Source organism: Barbus barbus (genome assembly GCF_936440315.1).
Source record: "Barbus barbus genome assembly, chromosome: 17".
In the NCBI taxonomy this organism is placed as follows: domain Eukaryota; kingdom Metazoa; phylum Chordata; class Actinopteri; order Cypriniformes; family Cyprinidae; genus Barbus; species Barbus barbus.
Window position 1 is genome coordinate 8,540,103 of NC_136745.1, and position 25,399 is coordinate 8,565,501.

Here is a 25,399-nt window from a genome sequence, read left to right on the forward strand (position 1 = left end):
TGTTGCTATGTGATTGCTAAAGTTTCCCACATCACTTTGAGGTTCCTAGAATGTTCTGAGTGGTTGCCAGGGTGTTGCTATGTGATTGCTAAAGTTTTCCACATCACTCTGGGTGCATCTCAATCAGGTCCCTAGCTCCCGAGCTCCTGAATCATGTATCTTGCACAGGAATTCTGTCACAAGCTCCCTGGCTCACTGCACATTGGGACAGTGATCACTCAATTTCCGCTGACATGAATATGTACAATGTCAACAGACAACACTGTAGAACGTCACCACTGGAATTAATAAAAACAGGCAGGACCTATCTCTTTTTTTGTTTTATTTTTTATTCTGTTTAAACACATCGTTCTGATGCATGTTCTTACATTTCAGCCGAATATCTAGCAATGTGTGATTATGCTGAAATATACTAAAAAACGGTTTGTCTTTTCAAATCTTTTATCGTGTGTCATATTTATCGAGTTGGCTCGTGTGGTTCGTTTCGCATTTCAGGAATGTGAAGTAATTTCCAGTCAACTTGGATCATGTGTGCCTTGATACCCATCACATTACAGCCTTGACATCAATGAATTTCAGTCAAGAGTTGTGCGACACTCAATCGCCGTTTATGGATACCATAAGAAAGAATGAGAAGTGCCGTAAGCTGAATCTCACCTGTCGCAAAAAGTCAGTAACTTCTCTTATAAAACAGCATTTAAAAAAAAATAAAAAATTGTAAACTCTAAAAATAGTTCAATGCAAAAGTATTGTTTAGTGTAAAACATGTTGAAGATTAGCCGATAAGCTGTCCAATGATAAGCTTACCAGGGCGTTGCTATGTGGTTGCTAAAGTTTTCCACATTCCTTTGAGGTAACTAGAATGTTCTGAGTGGTTACCAGGGTGTTGCTATGTGGTTGTTAGGATGTTCTGGGTGGTTGCTGGGGCATTGCTATGTGATTGCTAAAGTTTCCCAAATCACTTTGAGGTTACTAGAATGTTCTGGGTGGTTGCTGGGGCATTGCTATGTGGTTGTTAGGATGTTCTGGGTGGTTGCTGGGGCATTGCTATGTGATTGCTAAAGTTTCCCAAATCACTTTGAGGTTACTAGAATGTTCTGGGTGGTTGCTGGGGCATTGCTATGTGGTTGTTAGGATGTTCTGGGTGGTTGCTGGGGCATTGCTATGTGATTGCTAAAGTTTCCCAAATCACTTTGAGGTTACTAGAATGTTCTGGGTGGTTGCTGGGGCATTGCTATGTGGTTGCTAAACTTTTCTACATTGCTTTGAAGTTGCTAGAATTTTCTGGGTGGTTGCCAGGGTGTTGCTATTTGATTGCTAAAGTTTTCGACATTGAGGTTTCTGGAATGTTTTGGGTGGTTGCCTGGGTGTTGCATTTAGCACATTGTAATGCAGTGTATTTTGGTCTGTAGATGACCTGGGTTACATTAAACGTGAATTCCTGACCATTATGTTTATTAGCAGTTTGAGGATAATGACGACTCACACAACATGTATGTTTTGAAACACAGACACGTTTCTGTAGAGTTTACTGGCTGTGGAAAGGTGTTTGCCATACACAGAGATAAAATAAATAAGTGGAATTCTTTTATAGTACCAACAATGATAGTAGCAGTCAAAGTAATATCACTTAGTCAGCATTAATCTATATATATATTTATATTTAGAAAAAGTTTTGTAATGTTTTTCCTTTAATAAGCTGGTATAAGACTTTGGTTCTCCGTTATATTTCCCAGTAGCAGCATTCCACATTAAAATCCAAACAGGAACGTTGCTCCTCATGTCGTGTCGTGGGGACCCGTCCTGTGCTCTCGTGGGATCGGAGCGGTTCAGGTTGTCTCTGTCATTGGTCACCACTTGCCTTTGGTCATTTGGTTTGTATTTGGTGCAGCTTTAAGAGAGTTTCCTCATTATTATCCTTTACATTCCAGTTCTGGTAAATCCTGTCCATCCAGCAATAAGTCACATATGATTATATCCCTCACGGTCGTTAATGCAACCTGAAATACGCCATTGCACGCACATGCACACACACTTATACAGTATTACATTCATTTATTCATTAGCTTCAAAGGCATAGTTCAGCCAAAAATGAATATTCCGTCATTATTTGCTCACCTTAAAATTACAGTTCACAGTGTCTGTCAAACTCCAAAAAACAAATTAAGCATTAAACCTGTAGTCCACATAACTAGTGCATTACAAGTCTTTGAAGTCATTGTTTGATTATGCACTGGTCTTATGATGAAAGATTCATCCATGCATTTTTAAACAGTTTTTACCTAGTAATGTTTAATAATTTCATAACTGGATCTTCCAGTGAAACGTCTGATTTCTCTCTGGTGACGTATGCAGGATGCTCCAATGATTTAGTCTGCTTAAACTCCACCCCTTCCTGACTGCCACACCCACATCTCGACATCCAATCAGCAACCAATGCATAGAACCAAGTATGCGCCCTACATTTTTTCTTTTTCAGTAATCCATTTCATCCGTATGTGCATCACAGTATGGAAGAAAGGATTTGATGCTACTTGTTTTCAACCTTTTTTGCTAGTGGTAATATAGTCAAATAATTTTTAAAACTTGATAAAACGATTTTTTTTTTTTATTATAAAAATTACCAGTATTTTAAAAAAAAAGTTTATTAATTTATTATCTTTCCAAATAAAAATCACACTTTTAAATGTACTTAACAGTACAAAAGAATAGAACTGAAGCTGCTACTTTTTCATCAAAACTAATTAAATGAACTAATCATCACAACTAATTATATATATATATATATATATGAGAGAGAGAGAAATTTCCATGACTTTTTGATAATTTATTAATTTCCATTACCTTTCCATGTCTAGAAATCACTTTTAAATGTACGTCACAATATGGAAGTAAAGATCTGATACTTGTACCATTTCTTTGCAACTTTAAGTTATTATTGTCTTATGAACTATTGTAAAATGGACATGACGTTGTCTGAATTTGTGTTTGCATTTTCAAAATCGCTCCAATACGTTGACGTCACTGATGCAAAAGTAAAAAAAAAAAAAAAAAAATTAATAATATTAATATAGATTATATAATAACAAAATATATATTGCATTTAATTAAGCTATAATAATTAATAATAACTTAAAGCTGTTGCATGATTTTGTATGACATGGAATATAATACATGTGTCGTAATTAACTTTTTATGGTGTTTTTTTTGTCCCTTCGAGAGCTTGACAGACGTGTTAACTATGAACTGTAGTCTGACAAATTACAGGCATGCAATTCTGTATTGCAGTGAAAAAAACAAAAATGCATTTGGAGAGACTTGTGGTGAGTAAATGATGCCCGAATTTGCATTTTTGTCTGAGGGTGTCCTTTAAGGCAGGTCTTATCCCAGGAGCTCCCATATAACAGTAGCCCTTCTGTCTTAGTTTCCAATCAGTGTCCATTTCTTTTTCTTACGCAGGTTCAGGGATTTCTGCTCCTCTCCCTTAGGTGGGATCACGTCCAAGTCTTGTCTTATGAAAATTGCCCACGATCGGCGTCTACAGGCCAATGTGCTTGTGTTTTTGTTTCGTGTCTTCGTTGTGGGCCGCTCGCTGGATGCACAGCCCAGTGCTTCCTGCGCCCGTCCGCTGGGCCAGACGTTTGCTTGTGTTTGCTTTGGTTAGTCATCTCCGTGTCTGAAGTAAGCTGTCTTGACCACAGCTCTGGTGTAATTTAGCTAGTATTTATTATTAGGGTTGTAGAGGTCCAACCCAGTGTTATATGAAGTGATGCTATCACATCGTTTGTTCAAATAAGACAAGATGGTCCTGCTTCGCATTAGCAGTGTCATTTTCACTGGGACTGTCTTTTGGTTTGTTCCTCGTCCTCATGTAAACGTTAGCAGTGGGACACTGGCGTCTGCGTTAGCGTGGTCGTGCCGCTCGAACTCTCTTGGTCCTCTTGCTGACGGTAGTGAAGCGGAACGGCGTTAAATCCGGCTGCTCTCCAGGTGGGAAACGCTTCATGAAGTGAACGTCCTGCTGGTTGGGAAGCGTGTGCGGACCACGGCGAGGGCGCCCTTTTTTGGTGAAGCCCACATACCACCCTGTGTAGCGCGCAGACATTAGCGCTGTGTAGTTGTTTTCTAGGACTTTCTCGATGAAGACGCAGTCTGCACTACGATTGCTGGCCTTCTGGGGAGACAGAAAAGTCCATATACACACATGGAGACAAATGTGTTAGCTTGCAAACTTAGAAACAGCAAATTACCAGTTTATTTTTTGTTACTTCTGCTGTATTGACAAATTGGCTCATTTTTGTTTACACAAACTGAGTGCTAATATATTAAAATAATTATAATAATGATAATTAAATTATTTAATTCCACAAGTTTCAAAATTTAATTTTCAGTAGTTCACAACTACAGGATTTTTCCATTTGTTTTTTTACAGGATTTTTCTTTACTTTTTGCAATTTTTTTTTAAATGATTTTTTTTAATAGCAAGTTCTCAGCCATTTCTACCTGATAAATTATTTTAGCTCTTGCCATAACTAGAAACATATATTGGTTCTTAAAAATGACAGTTGGTAAAGTAACACAAAAATTAGGAATGAGCTGTTTTACCTTATTTGAAAGCATATTTTAATAAAATATTGTTGCTGACAAGAAAATTTGATCTCTTTTTTTAAAGGGATAGTCCACCTAACAATGAAAAATCTGCATCATTTTCTCACCCTCATGTTATTTCTAAACCTGTATGACAGACTTTTATTCTGTGGAACACAAAAGATGATATTCTGAAGAATGTTGGTAACCAAATAGCTTTGGGTCCCTTTGGTTTCCATGGCATTTTTGTCCATACTATGGAACTCATTGGAACGCGAAACCATTGATTTACCAACATTCTTCAGAATATCTTCTTTTGTGCTCCACAGAAGAAAGAAATGGCTACTTCTAAAATGTGACAAGTTCTATATTCATATCCTGTCTCAACTTTGTTTCAATAGGTGATACAGGAAAGAAGGAAAGTGAAAGAAATCAGCAGTGAAGTTCACCTTGCCTACGAGTTTCCCTCTGCGGTTCATACACAGGTAATAATTGGTTTCCTTCCCTCGGATTCGCACCTGGCTGCCGAACGTGTCTGCCTCCACTACGAGCTGGGCTTGTAAAGAGACAGGCAGAGAGACAGACAGACGTTACTAAAATATCACTGTGAGCTCTGGTTTTGCAATGACGTAAAAAATTTGTGTTTATAATTTGATGCAATGGATCTGTTTGAGCTGCTGCCTTGACTGGCACTATTAATAACAGTTCAGAAAGAGACAGAAGGCTGATAACCTGATGGTTTAAAGCCAAATCAAGCTCAATATAAATTACACCAGCAGTTGAAGTTTTAATCCGGGCATGGCATTATAGGATACATTTTGGCAATGGTGGGTCAATATGCATAAAACTATATGCATAGCATTATAAAAGCCTCCAGCTACAGTTCACTGTCAGCCTCCAGTGAGGTCATTCAGCCCGTGTGTGTGTGTGTGTGTGTGTTTCAGGATATGGCAGTTGAAGCTCTGAAATGGTTCCAGCGTGACCTTTTATGAGCGCAGGGGTCACCAGAGATCAATAACCTCTTTGTCTTCCTCCAATCTCGCCTCATCCAGACATCCCTCACTCGCTGTGTAAATACATTCATCCTCACCCCCTTCCCATCTCCCCGTCTTTCTCTTCCCTTTATTTCCTGATGAGGAGAGTCGATCACAAAACCTCAAGCTCTCTGGAAGCTTTCGGAATAATATTTTCACAATAAAGAATGAAAGAATTATGTGGGTGAATCTCACAAAAACTGTCAAGATTGTGTCCAGGTCATATATTCTTATAGCAAATAAGTAAGAAATTATATTTTATATAATTAAAACAAAGGCCATTTTAGGACCATTCAAATTTTCTGAATTCTAATATTATTTGCATGATAATTAATTCTGTTTTCAAGACATTCTCATTCAGTTGCATTCTGACATTAGTATTGTATTTCCCATTATGATTTTAATTTTATTTAAACTTTTATTAATTTGTGTATTTTTATTCATATCTTAGCTATTTTAGTAAATAAAAATTATAAATGTTGCTTTGGAAATTAGCTAAATAAAATAAGTTCAGGTATTTTATTTCAGTTAACATTTATTTTCTTTCATGTAATGAACATTTTAGTTTTCATTAACTATAATAAACTGCTACTAACCTGCTAATTAAAGTCTTGTAATAATATTACAATGTATCCATGCAATACAATAATAAGAATTTGAGGAAAAAACATAATTTTTTATGCAAATGTCTCTGAAAATTATTTCTGAAAATACAAAAAATAAATAAATAAATGCATTAATTCAGTACATTTTGGATGTTTTTGTGAAATGCACCCATTAATAAAACAGGCCCACTGTTAGATCTGAATGCAGATATCCTCTTTCAACTTTCACATCCATTGATTGTGTGCTTCTGAAACCCATCCAAGGCCATTCAGAGGAGGAGAGGGGGATGGATGGATGAATGGATGGATGGAAGGGGGGAGAAAGGAGTAAACGAAGATGGTGATTGACTGAGGTTTTCCAGTCACCAATATTGAAATCTAGAGTATGAAAATGTTCGAATATTTGGTAGATATTGGAACTGACACCATTGGGAATTATGGTAATATGACTAAAATCCAAGAAAATAGGTTTATATTACTGTAATGATGACCTACACGAAAACAGAATTCATTAGCTTCTTTTTCTCTGTCTGTGAATCACTGTATCAGCAGTAGCCGAGTCTTTGTCTTCTACTTTTCCTGTTTCCTGTGTGTGTGTGGGTGGTCTTTCTTATGTGTGTGTGTGTGTGTGTGTTGTTACCATATTTGTCTCCGTCCTCTCCGCGGGCGCTGATTTTGCGTCCGTGCACCTGGACGTGTTTCCCACTGGTGCGGCTGTAAAGCTGGTACACGCGATGATGTCGTCGGCTCATGGCGTCTTGTGCACGAGTCTGATTCTCCACGTGCACGCTGAAATTCACCCCGTCCACTCCAAACACCTGCAGGCAACGGACCACACACATCCACTCTTTATTTCCCCTTATATTCTGGCATTTTTCTCAAGTGAACTCATTGTTAAAACAATTCTGAACTCATCACTACCAAAAAGCACTACGGTATTAGCCTAAGTTATGTGATATTTCACATGATTATTAAGTTGTTTAATGTAATTTGAATTGAAATGACTTGTACAACCAAGTTGGTTATGCTTAAAAATTTAAGTCAGAAACTGAATTTACATTAAGTTGAAATAGGTGGATTTTTTTTCTTTTCCATGGTGTTATATAGATTTAAATAAAGATTAATAAATGCTGTACAAATGTATTTCTTGTAGTTAGTTCATGGTAGCTAATAAATGAACTAATGCTTACGAATTGAACCTTTTTGTTAACTTTCCACATTAAGTCAGACTATTTTGATGTAGGATTATAAAGACATTTATAATTGAATCATGCACAATAAGACCAGGAATGCCCATTAAACAGGTTATTTTGATTTCAGGTTAACTCACCTGTAGAGGATTACACATGACCAGCATCATCTGGATATACCTGAGGAGCCAGAGAAAGACAGAGAGAGCAATCAAGGTCAGGTGAGTGTTACCATGGTAACACAAACAACTCCACCCAGCATCCCAAAGCCCTGCTGACGGATCAGGTCTACAGGGAATGTGAAGTTAAAATGAACATCTTAAGAGCTTGACTCATCCTCCAGTCTGAGTATCATAGTTTATGTAAAGGATTATGTAGAGTTAGACACTCATTATCAACAAATAAGACTGGGGTCTTATGTCTGGCTAGTAGGGTTTATTTACCATTTAAAATTCCAATAATTTTTTTACAGTGTACTTATTAAACATAAAATACATGAATATGAAAGAATAATTTGAGTTGAGTTATTTTACAATATGACAAGAAAAAGAGTGAAGAGTGATTCAAGAGAAATTAAACTAGTACAGCATTATAAAAATAATCCATCGGGGATATTACACAATTCATTGGCCTTTATACAAAAAGACAACAGAAATGTTGTCACTGGCCAATCAGAATACTTAGTTCCCTTTCGATACTACACTCATGCTGCGGCGCTAGATGCTTATGGGGAAAACTCCTTTTTCTCAGATGACTGAAGCCTTTATAATCACGCAGTGAACCTGCACGACCATTGGTTCGTGCAGTGAATTAAAAAACGAACCGGCAGTGGAGCTGCACAAGGCTATGGAGAGAAAGCCCGCCAGAAGGGGCAGAGCCAATAGGATCTCAGATCAATTCTCCTTCAGTGACGAGGATCTTCCCTTCGCTGATCTACGGGACTTGAATCCGCCTCGCCGTTGACATGCCTCACTGCGGACAAGACGCTGACTCGCCTGCACCGCTTTGTTGTTCCCACCCACTCCTGGAGCCGTCTTCAGCATCCAGCGCAGATACCAGCTCATCCCCAGCTGCCATCCGGCGAGCCTAAAAAAAGCAAATTTCTTTCTAAAAGAGCAGCAGCTTTGTTTCAAATGCTGCACTGTCATTGCAGCTGACGACGGCCACTCAGAGTGCATTTCATGTCTGGGCAAGCCCTACGTGAAAGCCGCTCTGACCGAGATGGGATGTTCACATTGAGTCTTGCCTCTCTGCGCGCTCGGATCACTTTCTTCTTAGAGAGCGACTGCGACCCTCACGCTCTCCCGTTTTCTGTTTAAAAACAGTGGGGCAGAGGGACTCAGCGCTCGGCTGTGAGCAAGCTCACGCTGGCCCAGATCCCGCATGCCTCACCAAGCAGAGAGGATTCTCCCGTCCTCTTTGTACACCCAGATCAGTGTCCCTCGGCAGATGCGCGCTCCCTACTTGGCTCACCTTTGCACATCCACTTCTTCTGCACTCTCCTCAGTAGACAGCGCTGAAGAAGATGCCTTCCCTGGAGCACCTCTGCCCACCCACTGCCATTGGATGGAAAGCGAAGGTTGCTCATCTATCCAAACCTTGCAGGACGACATCTGCCCTCGCTGGATGAGCATACTCCTCTGCCAGGCAGGCAGCCTCAGCTCAGCACTCCATGGCCGTGCTCCAGGTCTTTCAGTCCAAACTCCTCCGAGACATGGATGAGTCCGGACCTGACCCCGCAGCTTTCAAGGAGCTGCGCAGCACAACAGACCTGGCCCTGTGAGCAACGAAGGCTACAGCACAGGTCATCGGGAAGTCAATGGCCATCTTAGTGGTGTTGGAGTGCCACTTGTGGCTAATCCTCACCAAAATCTAGGAGACTGACAAGGTGCCCTTCCTCGACTCTCCGCGCCCACACAAACAGCCGCTTTTATAGCGAGAAAAATAAAACAAACATTTTCAAAAAGAGAGCAAATTTTCTCATTCACCTAGCACGAGTGTCAGGTCCCCCTCATGGTGACTCACCACCCGAGCTAATCCAACCCCTCATCACACGGGCCGAGGCCTGGCATTCTGAATTACCTCGACGACTGGCTCATCTTAGCCCAGTCTGAGGCTGAGCTAATATCCCACAGGTCCCTCCTCCTCAGCCACTTAGAGTGCCTGGGTTTCAGGATAAATTTTGCCAAGAGCTCACTGTCTCCCAGCCAACTAGCTTCATTCCTGGGAGCAGTTTTCGACTCGGTCCACATGAGGGCGATGGTCATGCCAGAACGTGCACTGGCCATACAACAGCTTGCGGCTTCTTTCAAAATCGGAGCCTCTCGCCCTCTCAAGACGTTTCAAAGGATGCTGGGCCTCATGGACTTGGCATCACCAGTACTACAGTTTGGCCTGCTCCGCATGAGACCACTTCAGTACTGGCTGAAACCACAAATGCGTGGCGTCATGGACGACTGTGTGTCAGGGTGAGCCAGGCCTGTCTTACAGCTCTGGCCTCTTGGAAAGACCAACAGTGGTTCAAGCAGGACTTGACTATGGGCATGATTCTCAGAGGGAAGGTTAATCATCAGTAATGCATGGATACGCTGTTTGCGCTCAGATCATCGTAAATAAACGTACAATACGTATCCATGCGTTACTGATGACCGAGAATAGCGTACGCACTTTGCGTCCATCGGATGATCTCCAAAATGGCGCTACGCTGACACAGAGAGACAGAGAGGAGACGAATTGTTGAATAAATGTTGTTTTTATTTTCTTTGCATACAAAAAGTATTCTCGTCGCTTCATAAAATTCCGATTGAACCACTGATGGCAGATGGACTATCCTGCTTTTCATACTTTTCTGTGCCTTGACAGTGTAATTTACTTGGCAGTTAATGGGACAGTCACAAGCCTCCCGGTTTTCATCCAAAATATCTTAAATTGTGTTCCGAGGACGAACAAAGCTTTTACGGGTTTGGAACGACATGGGGGTAAGTGATTCATGACAAAATTTGCATTTTGGGGTGAAGTATCCCTTTAATAGGAACATTAACAAAACGTTCTTAGACCATATTTTTGTTAACTGGATTATAATTAAACAAGGTTAAAACTATAAAAAAAATGAAACATGCACAGTTAAATTGTTCACAACAGCATGCATTTAGAAGATGATGTGAATTTTAATGACGATTCTAAACTACTTTCCCTTCTTGGTTTAATCGCCACATGTTGTTGGAAAAGGGAAAAACCTGACATTTGAAACATAACTCAGATTTTTATGGAAACTTGGAAGGCCGTGGGTGTGAGTAAGATTTTAAGCGTATAAGAGCGAGTGGATGAGGGCAGCGCTGCAGCTGAAGGGTCCATGGTAAACTTCTCCATCACCACAGGCCCTGTTCTGGCAGGGGACCGCCACTTTGAAATCGAACAGGCCCGCAGGACGGATCAGTGTGTCTGCTCAACATAAGTCAGTGTAAAAAGTCCGATGTTATGACAGCCCATGAGGAGACCACAGGCCCCTACGGGACTAACGCCTGCTACGGACTCCAACGTCAGAAACCAGCAGAGAAACAGATTTCACTTCTGCTCAGAGACGCTTGACGATGATGTGTGCAATTTTTCTTATGTAAAAACACTTTCTCCGGTCCCAGCTTAATATGCAGAGACAACTAAAAGTAAATTTGTCGGCTGATTCAACTCTGTGAGACAGACCGTTTGAGCTTCCCAACACAGCAACATCTCATCTATCATTGGCTTGAGTTCGTAGCATTATTTAAACCTAAATTGAATCAACATTTAACTAAATTGAGCTGAATAATGACACTATTGTCTCAGTGCAGTTTCTTCAAATTCCTATGAGAAATAAAACTGGACAGAAATGACTCCGTATTGTCAAAACAGTAAGAGAATGGAGCTATAACATTAGCTCAGGTCATTGAATCTTGGATGAATTTGATTCATATTGAGTTTCTATTGAGATCTCTGACTTTGGTATCAAAGGTGGAATGTCTAAGGAGAAACATCTGAGATGCAAGAGTCTCCAGCAAGGATTTCCTGTGTAGTTATTAACCCTATGATCCTACTGTTTAATTATTATTTTTTATTTAAATTTCTAACGGCTCTAAATGATTGACATGATCAAAACTTTGCTGTTGCACGCAATATACTACATGCCTTCTGTCTTCTGATTGATAGTTTATTCTTTTTATTAAATACATGTCCTTTTAATGTCCACCTTCAGCTCGTGCTTCACGTGTCTTTTTGCTGTAAAATATTCCCTGATTTTTATGAAGTAAACTTTGATATTTTTAGTAATAGTTCAAGGTGAACACTCACTGGACTGAAGCAGTTTAGCTTTCACTTGATAATTTTTTAGAAAAATCAGTGAATATATCAAAATTCATCAGGCATTTGAGGAACTTTTATTTGTTAATCTCTCAATCATCATTGTATTGCATTGCATTGTTTTGATAATCAAACTAAGCATTTAAAAATCATCTTTATAAGACATTATTGGAGATGCACAGTAGAGTGACAACTGATATTTACAGTGGGGAAAAAAAATATACTGCTGAGGGAGTGCTCCTAATCTCAGTTTGTTACCTGTATAAAAGTCAACCTGTCCACAGAAGCAATCAATCAATCAGATTCCAAACTCTCCACCATGGCCAAGACCAAAGAGCTGTCCAAGGATGTCAGGGACAAGATTGTAGACCTACACAAGGCTGGAATGGGCTACAAGACCATCACCAAGCAGCTTGGTGAGAAGGTGACAACAGTTGGTGCGATTATTCACAAATGGAAAAAACACAAAATAACTGTCAATCTCCCTCGGTCTGGGGCTCCATGCAAGATCTCACCTTGTGGAGTTTCAATGATCATGAGAACGGTGAGGAATCAGCCCAGAACTACACGGGAGGATCTTGTCAATTATCTCAAGGTAGATGGGACCATAGTCACCAAGACAGCAATTGGTAACACTACGCCATGAAGGACTGAAATCCTGCAGCTCCCGCAAGGTCCCCCTGCTCAAGAAAGCACATGGTCGTGGATAAGTATTCCAGCATGACAATGACTCAAAACACACGGCCAAGGCAACAAAGGAGTGGCTCGAGAAGAAGCACATTAAGGTCCTGGAGTGGCCTAGCCAGTCTCCAGACCTTAATCCCATAGAAAATCTGTGGAGGGAGCTGAAGGTTCGAGTTGCCAGACGGCAGCCTCGAAACCTTAATGACTTGGAGAGGATCTGCAAAGAGGAGTGGAACAAAATCCCTCCTGAGATGTGTGCAATCCTGGTGGCCAACTACAAGAAACATCTGACCTCTGTGATTGCCAACAAGGGTTTTGCAACCAAGTACTGAGTCATGTTTTTTTTTTGAAGGGGTCAAATACTTTTTATTCATTAAAATGCAGATCAATTTATATTTTTTTCTAAATGTGTTTTGTGGATTTTTTTTTTTGTTGCTGTTGTTGTTCTCTCTCACTGTTCAAATAAACCTACCATTAAAATTATAGGCCGATCATTTCTTTGTCAGTGGGCAAACGTACAAAATCAGCAGGGATCAAATATTTTTTTCCCCACTGTATATAATTTTACTTTACTTACTTACTTACTTTTGTCATTTAGCAGACGCTTTTGTCCAAAGCGACTTACAAATAAGAAAAAGTAACTAAAACTAAAAAGTTACAACTCTATAAATACTATCTACCCACATATTTAAGAAAATAAAGAAATTAAATAAAATTAACACATGCATATAACAACAACATTTCAATAATAAACATATCAATGAAAAAATTAAAAAAAAAAGCTACTACTATCCCTTGCCGGTGTCCCTGCCCGGTGGAGTCGCACGGTAGAGTCGATGGTCTTTACACTCTTTGGTCTTCACACTAACGTAACATAATTTTATGCAGGTATGTGCTATACTATTACAAAGATCTCGTTGATTTACATTAGAAGCATCAGAATTTCTTACTTTTTATATAAATATCAGCATCTGCACCAAATTTTGCTCAGTTTGGGCCTCTGAATAAAATTGAGCTGTTTTTTCCTACATATTCTCATTCTGTCAGACTATGAGCCATAAATGCCTGATGCGTCAAATATGATGTTCAACAACAACAAAAAAACACATTATTATTTTTATTTTTTTCTAAAGGCTCAATAAAATATTCCATTTAAAAAACAAAACAAAACAAAAAAAAGTTATTGAAAGTCTCCTTTGTGTTTTTTTATTATTATTATTTTTTTTTTTCTTTCCTATAGGTAGAGACTTTAAAACCTGCTCAGCAGAAGAGGTAGAGCCTCAGTTTTGTGTGTTTTCCTGTGTAATATGTGTTTGTCATCAGATGCAGCAAGTTCTGACACGTATGATTTTTAGGATGTTAAAATACTTTCTTTTATGTGCAGAGAGGTGTTTGCTTGTACAGAACTTGCTGTTATGGTAGATAAATGGATGGATGGATGGTCTTGCGGGTGGTTGTCAGGGTGTTGCTATTAGGTTACTAATGTGTTCTGAATGGTTTTTAAGTTTATATGGCTTCTAGAGTTTTCTTTGTGATCTTCCGGTCCCTAGGTATGGCTTATTAAAGTAAGTCTGTGTGATTATCACCTGTTTTTCATCCACTAGGTGAAACCTTGAGTTTGATGAATGTCAAGGAATGAGTAATGAGCAAAAGTTTCATTTTTACCATCAAAAAAAAAAAAAAAGTTTAAATTGAAGTATTAAAATTACTAAAACTAAGTAAACTAAAACTAATAAAAATATATAGACTTATTTCTAAAAATAGAAATGATAAAAACACAACAAAATGACTAAAATTAACTACAATTAAAATGCAAACAGAAATATAGAAATCTAATGTAATCTAATAATCTGCTAGTTGCCATACATCATCTGAAAGCAGAATAAATAAGATTTCCATTGATGTATGGTTTGTTAGGACAATATTTGGTTGAGATACAACCAGGCCTATTTGAAAATCTGGAATCTGAGGGCTCAAAGGAAAATGAAAAATCGAAATATTGAATTTATTAAGTTTTTATATATTCGTGGTAGGAAATTTACAAAATATCTCCATGGAACATGATCTTTACTTAATATCCTAATGATTTTTGGCATAGAAGAAAAATGGATAATATTGACTCATGCAGTATATTGTAGACTATTGCTACAAATGCATCCGTGCTACTTATGATTGGTTTTGTGCTTCAGGGTCACACATTTTCTCACTTTCTTTATTTCTCTCTCTCTAGAAGCTAATGCACACATTTCTACATCTTTCTTTTCCGCACTCTTGGCAAGTGTTCGATGAAAGCAGTGAATCGGATCTCTCTCTCTCTGGGTGGTGTGGGTGTGGTCAGTGTGATGTCACTCATTGAGAAGGCGAGAGTGGGTGTGAACCGACCGGAACACATCACTTCCTCCTTATCGTCTCGCCAGTGACCCCGCGACCTCCTCATGACCGAATGTCTGAGATCATGGGTGTGTGGACAGCTTTTGCCATAAATGGCCAAAATGCTAGTCAAAAATGTTCTCGCTAATAGTTGACTTTTACATAACTTACCAGTAGTTTGTTTAAATCGGCTGTAAATGTACTTCTGTCAGCAGGTTCATGTGAGGGTTGGTTTAGTGTATGGCAAATCCCTGAAAGTATATGCATATGTTACCTGGACTCATGTATTTTCATCTGGAAGATGAAGATGCTAAAACATTTCCTTTAGGTTGCTACAACATTCAGCAGATGTCCAGAATGTATATATGCAAATCTTTTTAAATATGTCTATCAGATATTTCACACAATGATGAGAATGTGAACACTTACTATTATTTATATACTATTATATTTTTTATTAATGTTTTGAATTAGCTTTTTATTTTTGTACTTTAAATTTTAAATGTTCTCTCATTAGATTTTTTTTGTTTGTTTGTTTAGGTTTAATTTACTTTTAATTCATTTGTTTTGGTTTTTGCGGTATTTTACAATGTATTTCCAGTTAGTTATTTTATTGTTATTTTTTTCAATGTAAAATATTTTTTTAAATACTATTATTTATATAGCATTAATATTTATAGTATTATTTTTTTATTTATTTTTTTTATATATTTTAAGTTTATTTTTGTAGTTTTAATTTAATTTTACTTTTTAATAAGTTTTTGTTTTAATTTTTATTAGCATTCTTCAATTTTTTATTTTTTTAATGTTTTAAATTTTTTAATGTTTTTTCCAATTAATAATTTGTGCTTCAGCTTATTTCAAGTAGTTGACTAGGCAACATTTCAAATTTTTGGTTAGTTTAAGTTTTTAATTGAATATTCATACTTTATTTAATGTCAAATTTAATTTAATTAATAAAGTGTTTTTAATAGTTTTGGTTTTAGTTATCAGACTATGCACTCGTTTAAGGGTGTAATTTATTTTGCTTTTTTTTTTTATTTATCTTAAAAGTATACTTGGTTTTAATAATTAGTAAGCATGAACTATACAATCTCAAAAATAAAGGTTCTCTAATGGGGTTTCACAGTGAGGCAACAGAAGAGCTACTTTGGGTTAATTTCAGTGATCAGTTCTTAAAAGAACCATTTGTTTCTTACTGTGAAGAACATTTTAAAATTCTAAAGAGCCTTTTTTACACGATAAAGAAACTGCAATGGAAATATTCTATGCATGTTAAAGGTTCTTCGTGCTATCATCAATGCCAATAAAGAACCTTTATAGTAAAGTAAATTACAAGTTACCAATCACCAATGGCATGTGTTTAGCACAGGCTCTCTGTTTGTCCAACTAATGGAAAACCAGTTGAGTGTTTGAAAACGTTTAGCTTTCGTTAATATGTTTGTGATTCAGATTGGTGATGCATAAATAACAATTCATCTTTTAACATCTCAGTGTTTTATATGTGCTTATTTGGAGACACTCGCAAAAGAAGTCTTATGATTTCAGAAGCAAGACGCTTCCAGTGACTCTGGCGCAATCAATCGCAGAAATGCCCTTTGACCCCTGATGTAACAGCGAATCGCTGAGCTCATTCTGCGAGATTCCCCGTCAATGAGGTTTCCTCCGGCTGACCTTATGATCGGTGAGAATTGCGGCTGGGTTGTGGCTCTTTTCGACATTAATATTCTGCCGATCGCGATAAGACGGTAGTTTTTGATTTATTCCGGATGATTCAGCTACGGCCCATCTCTTGTTTACAGCACAAAAATTCACCTCGCAAATGAAATCACCGGCAGGGTCATTGGAGGCGCCGCAAACAAAGGAAAACACGCCAGAGGGGAAAAAAAGACAGGAATGGAGGAGATATGAAAGGAATTGAGAGTGTTTCTCATCTTGTCATTTTTAATCCCTCGCTCTTTCTCTCCCTTCCTCTCTCTTGTTTCCCGGTCTGGAAGTAGAAAATGAACGACTCCCCCACACTGCCTCAGCTATGAAGAGATATGAGAGAGAGAGGAAGCATCTAACCAGCTGACAGCTGCAACCAAACACACACACACACACACATCTCTTCATCATGCCTGTCAACACACACTTAACATACACATGCACTAATAACGCCTCATGTTCAATCATACTGCATCACAAAACCACACAATAAAGGAATGGTCCAGGTTCTATAATGGACAGGAATTTTTATAGTTAACTAAAACTAAAACCATAAAATAATTTGTTGCTTGAAATAAAACAAATGTTAACTTAAATAATAATAAAAAAAAACAATATAAATGTAATAATAAAAAAAGAATAAAAATAAAACTATATAGACATATTTAAAAAATATATATAAAAATGACAAAAAACAAAATTAAAACTGTAAAATGAAAAATAAAAACTAAGTAAAAATATTAAAGGGCACCTATTATGCAAAATACCTAGTCCTAGTTCAACTAATACCTAGTTCAACCACTGCTGTTTTGACACTCACTGCAGTGGGACGTCACATTTCGGAGGGTGGGGCCATGGGGGATGACTGACAGCCCTGCGTTGCTATAGTTTCCGCCCTCAGCGGTTGTAAGCTGTCCTCCATTTTTTTCCTCTGTGCTCGAGCAGCTGTAATGTCAACAATGTCTCGCAAGCAATCCTGGAGCTCTGTGTTTGGATGTAAGACTGTAAGACATCCGAGCTGCTGAGGACACTGTGGATTACTTCAATCTTTCAAGGTAATGAGCCTCAACATCTACCTAAATATGTGTATCACTCCAGACTCCTTTGTGAATGTCATGTCGTTATAGTGCTTAGCGTTTTAACCGTATTTGTGTGCGTACATTAAGTATGTTTAACTGATGAGCGCCGCTCTTGTGAGATTAGTTTGCGCCGTTCGTAGCGCTAGATTCATTCAGTAGCACGGTCGCGCGGCTCAGTACATTGCTCTGCGCCCATGACAGGTCAGCGCGGCGTGAGCTCTGTAACATCATGCTGTTTTGTCCCACTTTCAGTGCATTTGACTTCCCGTATGTACAGCTGAACACCGGTTCTCTCGCTCTGTTATGTTGCTTATACCGGCTGTTTATGCTGTAGATATGTAATGCAGAGAGACGTATATGCGACGCCCTCTTCTGAAGACGGGGCGGGAATATGCAGCTCATTTGCATTTAAAGCCATACACTCCAAATCAGCTCTTTTTTAGACACACCCCAAAAATGACATTTTCCAGCAGTTATAATAAATGATCTGTGGGGTATTTTGAGCTGAAACTTCACAGACACATTCTGGGGAATATGAATTTGTTTCTCATACAAAACATATGGTTTCAGAATACTTAGAATGTAGTGCACGAGTCATATGGACTACTGATATGGTCATTTAAAAGAAGTGTATTTACTTGCCCACGTTCATGAAAAGCACCATCTCAGCCTTTTTTTTTTTTTTTTTTTTAAACTGAATATTTATTTTGGGCTGAAGCTATTGATGTACCTTCTGTGGCTACATTAATAACTCAAATTAATTAGTTAAATTAATAATTAGTGACAAATGATACAACTAGTATAAATATAACCAACCTTACCTGGATACATACTGTAAAAAAAAAAGTCAACTATATTATTGCACAGCTCTATACATAAAGCTATGGATATATTGTATTCAGCTTCATTTGCATACAAAATATGGTAGCATAACGTAATAAATGTCACTGAGTGACATTTCATTCATTAAATGTGTTGTGCACATCAGCTACACACTCCCTACATTAAACAACAAACCACAGGAACACACACCCTATAATAGCTGCACAATGTTCAAAAACCACATTTCCCATGTTCACCACTGCTGTATGCTTAACAACTACCCACACATGATTTATAGTAATAATCTGTCTGATGATCATATACTTGTCTGTATTTTGATAAACTACCACAAAAGAGCAAGTCCCTTGGAGGAAGATTGTAAGATAAATGCGTCAATCTTTAGAGATGTCTATGCGTTAATGACATCTGTTATGATTGACTAACCTCTGAGTACTGCTGTAGTTCCAGTAAGAAGGACGTTTTGCTAATCTTCCCATTAAGTTATGAAAACGTCTTCTTTTTTTATGCGAATGTTAAAGGACCATTCCATTGTCATTTTGTAAACATGAGAAAGTTACTTTTAAATGTTCTATATGAATGTTCTGAAACAAGTAGAAACAACATTTAAAAAGCATTTCTGAAACAAATGTTCCATGAACGATGCATAAATAATGATTTTGTGCTAACGTTTTGAGAACATAAGCAAAACGTCTGTTAACATTACTGGAAGCACGTTTGTTCATAACTTTGAGAGAACCTTTCAACAACGTTCTGAGAACGTTCTTTGTTATCCGGGTTCATGCTGTCATTCTCTATGGCAGGCTCAGTTGCTGAACAGCGCTGAATAGTTAGTGGGTTGCTCAGAAAATAGGCTTTGATATGTAAATGTCATAACTGTCATAACCATGATGATTTCTGAACAAGTCGTTTTTGCAGCTTAGATTCCATTGTGAATGCTAGAGAGTCTCTGCATAGTACAGCAAATTCTTATTTCGAAGGACCAGAAAAACAGTGTTTGCCATGATATGCAACCTATGACCTCTTAGGGACTGAATCAAGCGTGGCTTTAAAACTTTGAAAAGCATCCTGTTAGAATTACCATTCAGAAAAAAAAGTGCATGCAAACTTGCCATCCTTCTATTTTGCATACAGGTTTTATGAGCCAATCACCTGAGCCGTTCCATGTGACTAATGAGTCTGGAGCTGCAGGGAAATGACAACACTGATTGGCTGATGACCACAAGATGTGCATACGGACTGTGTCTGACATCACATACTGTCTGAGTAGGTACTTCTTTTGAATTAGCAATTACTTTGCAACTGTTAAACAAGTATGTTCTGTGTAGTATGAATACGTGGAGTATTAATGTAATCTGGATGTACTAAGTTCATCATGTTGTCATTGTCATGTGACCTACCACACTTTACTGCTGTTCACAAATCCTCTCCCATGGCCTTATGGGATAGTAAAGTGTCCATGAGATTTGCACTTCAGAAAAAGTATTTTTTGCCTACTATATAGTACGGAAGTGTGCGATTTCAGATGCAGCCATGATTCCAAACCCTGTGCTGTGATTAATAGTTTATTTCATTCAGTTTATATGAAATGGCCTTACCATGTATATGGGATTTATTCATTGTTTTTATGCCATAAAGGTTTTTATATCATTTCCCTGCAGCTCCAGAGTGATTAGGGGAAAAACGTTTACTACTTTGGATGGTTTTTACTTCCAGATGGTATAGTTACAGGGTCATACTAACTAGCAAAACCCCTTGATGCTGAATTATCTATGAGCAATTCCAACCAATCAGATTCTTGGAGATGATCTGCCGTTCTATTCTATCATTTCCTGGCATTCATTCAGCACATAAAACAAGTCATGAAACGCAGGTGCCACCACACTCTCAAAACATTTTCCTCCATTACTAAACTCCTCCACATCAAGAGAAACAAGATGTTGGAAAATGTAAAATGAGCATCTTTCTCCATAACAGATGCGAGGCCCTTTTCTTCACTCATACTGGCCCAATATGTTCACAAGCATGTGTGTTTGTCTGTATTCGCTGTAACACATTAACAATGTAAATGGAACAGAGACGCTCTGTATATCCTGTTGCTAAATGGCACAGACTTCACCCGTCTGGCCGACACACAGCTGCGCTTTGACCCTTCATACCTGAGTCCCCGAACGGCCACACACTGCGCACCATAACTGAGCAGATGTGCATGTGCTGCTGACCTGGTTCTCATGTGTGTTTATGTGTGTGCACCTGCTCACATAAACACCTGTGTGCAGTTTTTTTTTAATCCATGCATACCTGTTGCACTCTGCTCTACGCTGTCTGCATTTCTGATGTGAATATGTATGAAGCTGTTTAAACAAATGAACGATACAGTTCAAAAGTTTGGGGTCAGCAACATTTTTTTTTTTAAGTCTCTTATGCTCACCAAGACTGCATTTATTTGATCAAAGATACAGCAATAATGTGAAATATTATTACCATTTAAATTAACTGTTTTCTGTGAATATATTGTAAGATGTAATTTATTCCTGTGATCAAATCAGAATTTTCAGCATCATTACTCCAGTCTTCAGTGTCACATGGTCCTTCAGAAATCATTCTAAAATGCCGATTTGCTGCTCAAGAAACATTTCTTATTAATGTCAATGTTGAAAACAGTTGTGCTGCTTCATATTTTTTATGGAAACCACAATAAGTTTTATTTTTCAGGATTCTTTGATGAATAGAAAGTTGAAAAGAATCAAAAAATCTTTTGTAAGATTATTTACTGTCAATTTTGATCAATTTAATGCATCCTCACTGAATATAGGTAATAATTTCTTTCATCAAATAAAAAATCCTACTGACCCCGAACTTTTGAATGGTATTGTATCCAAACATTTATCCAATATTTATCTATACAATAGCTAACAGACATAAAAAAGCTTTCAGTTTCTGTGCCTGTCAAACATTTTATGTGGTCATTAATAAGGTCTTATGAATATTATTGAGTATATTTAGAGCTTTAGTGAGCTTTGATGGCATTTTCCGGTTTACAAATGTTGTAAATTTGACTGATATGCATTATTGTTTCTCTGAGGTCATGCATGTGCAGTGGCTCTGCACACACTGTATGCAAACTGCAGATCTGTGCATGCTGGCTGCAGATCAGCACACGTTGGCTGTGGATCTGTGCATGTACGGTTGGTGTAGCTGCCAAACCCTGGCTGCGCAGGTGAGACTGGCTCTGGTTCCGTAAGAACTCTCAGCTGTTAAAACAGTAGTGCTTCACTGAGAGAGAGAGAGAGAGAGAGAGAGTGAGTGAGTGAGTGAGTGAGGGGGGAAAGAAAATGTGAAAAAAATAAAAAACCCTACTTCAGCTGCAACCTCGGATTCTCCATATCCCTCCCAAACCGCAATGAGCCTGCGGCCTGCGAGAGAGAGAAAGATGGGGGGGAAAGGGGAAAGAGAGGGAAAAAGAAAGAAAGTAGCTGCGAGCTTTACTCTACTGAGCGTTATTGTCGGCGGCCAAAACAAGCAGGGTGATGACATCATCAAACCTGAGACAGAACGATTCCTGAAGGCGTTCGTGTGTAGAGTTGAGCACAGCGAGGTGGAGTCATATCCCAAATCACCCCGCACAACCTTCAAGCACAATTTACACCGCTGGCCAAGTTTAAACAATATAGCAGCACAGAGAAGGGAAGAGAAACGCAGTCAGGGCTGTAGGTGCTGCCAGTCAGGTCGACGCTCAAGATTAATGTTCTCTGAAAGATCTACAGGAACAGAAAGTCCCGTCTGTGGGCTGTTGCATGTTACATGTGTCACGGTAAAAGCCTTGGTTTCTACAGCACTCACTGAAGGTCACTGTTTCTGTCCTGATATGGGAATTTCTTTTCTTAGATTTTCACTCCTTCTGTTGAAGTTCACATGAATCATTTCAAACCTGTTTTGCATCTATGCTTGCTGACGGTCCTCTCAATGTAAACCAGCAAGACTTCCTTGGTCACCAGATGCATCAGAAAAACCACGCTGGTTGAGCAGCACTTTGGCCTGACCAACACTAAACCTATGGAAGCTTATTTTCACCACAAAATAAAATGTATTTGCTGCTTTTTATCTCACAATTCCGATGTTTCCTCACAAGTTTGTGTTTAAAAATCTGGCAATTCTGATTTTTTTGGGGGGGTTTGGAATTCTGAGATCTAAACTAAATATTGCGAGATAAATCCAGAACTGTGAGATACAAACTTGGAATTCTGAGAAGAAATGTGAGAATTCACATTTTGCAACTCAGAATTGTGAGATATAAACTTAGAATAGACCCAGATATTGCATGAAACGGCAAGAAAATGAATGCTGGGATAAAAAAAAATGGGTGTAGTATTTACTTAGAGACTTACACTCAGAAATTGCTCAGTTAATTGATTGGTTTGTAAATAGGATCGATTCCATGCATTTCAACTTTCTTTTTGAAGAACGTGGTTTGTAAATTTCTGTTTTGATTGCATGAGTGCACTAAATCAAATCATTTTCCATTGTCTGCTGCTTATCACTATGGCCTTGAGCTAGTGACTGAACCGCAGGTGCACCACTGAGAAAAGCTTTGAATGAAACGTGTCTGATAAACATCAACTAACGTATCTTCACCTCTTCGCAAACAAATACCCTCTTGTGCACGGGAAAATAAAACTTTGACACATCTGCGTCTGCTGTCGTCTTCTGTTTCAACAGACCCTGAACCACCAAAACTACTATTTTAGATTATTAGTTGAAAAAGTGAATTAGCCTGTAATGAAACCAGCCTTGAGAACAAGACGGCAAACACAATCTAGTCTCACTTGCACAATTCCCGGCTAATTCTGCACAACCGTCTGAGAATGTTAAAGCTCCGTTTTATGTTTTTCTGTCTCTAAACTGCAGTTTCCTGTCGGAGAAGGTCACAGGCTCTCCACTCTATCCAGACAGCAGATAAGGTGCCAGCTCCATGCCTGCTAGAACAACCATCCTTGGGCGTTATTATTAGTAATTTGGCTGGACAGGACCAGACAGCTGCTCTGCCTGCCCGGGGGAGCGTCGGTATTCTGGGCAGAGTGGATTATCAGAGGCCCTTTGGTCCCATCCGCAGGTTGGGAAAGGAACGATAACCATCTCAAGATGACTGCCATATGTGTACAACAAAAAAGAAAGAAAAATACGGAGAGTGTCAGACACACCTTTGGAGTAACCGGTTTTCATTGGACAGGGCCTTACCTGAGCTGGGTGTGATTGACATCTGTGTCCATGGCAACCCAGAGGGGTGATGTCATGAGATCATTATGTATGCAAGACTTGGAGTTTGTCACGTCAAGTGAAGCGTGTGGCACACAGACTGCTTTTGATTAAGAATTTACGTATTACAACTTAGGCAACGATTCATTAAGAGTCATTCTGCATGAGCTCATTCACAAATGACTTACAAGACAGCCACCGTGGAGAGAAAGGCCCACATCGCTTCCTCCGCGTCCGTGTGGCTCCGTGCGCGCTTGCGAAACGGCCTCTCCGGGTCACAGCTTCACGTCTTTCCGGTTTGTTTAATCCGTTTGAATGCAGGGTCCGCGATTGTTCCCGCTGCCGCCGGTGGACTGCATCTTTTCACCGTCAACGGGCGGCAAGGGGTCAGCGGGGTGTGAGCAACACGGATGGTTGCGGTGCGCGATCAGTAACCGGCAGGAGGCGGGGCGAAGCTGAATCCTCCGGAGTCTGAGGAACAGGTGAAGCGAAGTTCAAACGCGACTCACACCTATGCGCCGTTTCCGCTCGTAAAAACTTTTCAACAGCCAGCGAAAGGCGCCCAGTGTTTTTCAAGCAGCCCAAGCGTAACTTTTCCTGCTGAAAATGTCTTTGCACAGATTAGGAATAAAACTCCGTGTAGTGCATGCGCACGCATGAGAGTTCGTGTCACTGCTGGTCCGCTACGGGCGAAATGACGCGCCGCGGGAGGCAGAGCACCTGGACGGGGATGGAGTGATGAAGACGCGGCGGCGGCGAGCTGGACTCCGGGTACCGCGGAGCGTGCTCGGTCATGGCTGCTGCGCCGGAGAGACGGCGGCGCGGTCCAGGTCAGATGAAGGGGGAAAGTGAAAGCAGAAGGAAAGCGGCACACGCTCGCAGCTCCCTGCACCTGATTTCCCGGAATCAATTCTGGGGCTCCAGCGCAACAGCCAAAACACGGGCCGATGACATCACCTCCAAAATGTTTGAAGGGGGAAAGAATGCAATCTGAGCTTTTTATTTATTTTTAAAATGAAGAAAGTTTGCAGCTCCCCCAGTACAGCGCAAAAGTCTGCCCGAAGAAAGCGCTTCGATAAGTGAGGGAAAACGCGTCTTCTTTTTGCGCATTAAAGTAGGCGATCCGTGCACTGGAAGTAGCGTCCACTTAACCTGCGCCGCCTCCTCTTCCTCAGCCGCTTTCATTCACAAATTCACGTAAAACGTTGGATAGAAAACTAACAAAGCTGGAAAGCGTTTGCGCGGCTTGTTTCCTCTCCGCTCGTTTGTCTTCTGAAGCTTCACGGCAGAGCGCAGAAATCACTCCAAGAAGAGAAAAAAAAAACAAGATTTCAGATCAATCCACCCTCCCTCCCCCAGCCCCCCTCCTCTTTCCCTCGTTCCCTCTCCGTTTGCTTTCCCCCTTCACACACACACACACACACACACACACTTATTGGATCCAAACGAGATTACTCAGCCCCTGTGTGATGCCGCCCGACTACAGCGAAAACACTCGCCAATGTCACCGTGCGCAACAAAGGACAACCAGCGGTCCCACCGGGACGCATCGCGCCCCTGACTTAAGCCCAGGCCGGGTCCGACGCTGTAAGAGGGTAAAAATCTGCCATTGGTTCAAAACCAAATCCCCCACCTCGCGTAAACCGGGACCAGCACAGATCAGCCAGAGCGCTTTACAGTGCTTCCAGAAGTTTAGTGCTTTTGATGCATTTTGA

At 39.5% G+C, this 25,399-nt stretch overlaps 1 protein-coding gene across 1 annotated transcript; it reads right to left on the bottom strand.

Moving 5' to 3' along the window:
- Positions 1-3,209: 3,209 nt before the first annotated feature.
- On the bottom strand, positions 3,210-24,958 carry fgf18a (fibroblast growth factor 18a). Its single transcript, XM_079438257.1, has 5 exons — positions 23,873-24,958; positions 7,557-7,596; positions 6,867-7,044; positions 5,037-5,143; positions 3,210-4,174 (listed from the first exon to the last, which is right to left on the bottom strand). The coding sequence occupies exons 1-5, from the start codon at positions 23,902-23,904 to the stop codon at positions 3,905-3,907; spliced, it is 627 nt and encodes a 208-aa protein (XP_079294383.1). The 5' UTR covers positions 23,905-24,958; the 3' UTR covers positions 3,210-3,904.
- Positions 24,959-25,399: the final 441 nt, after the last annotated feature.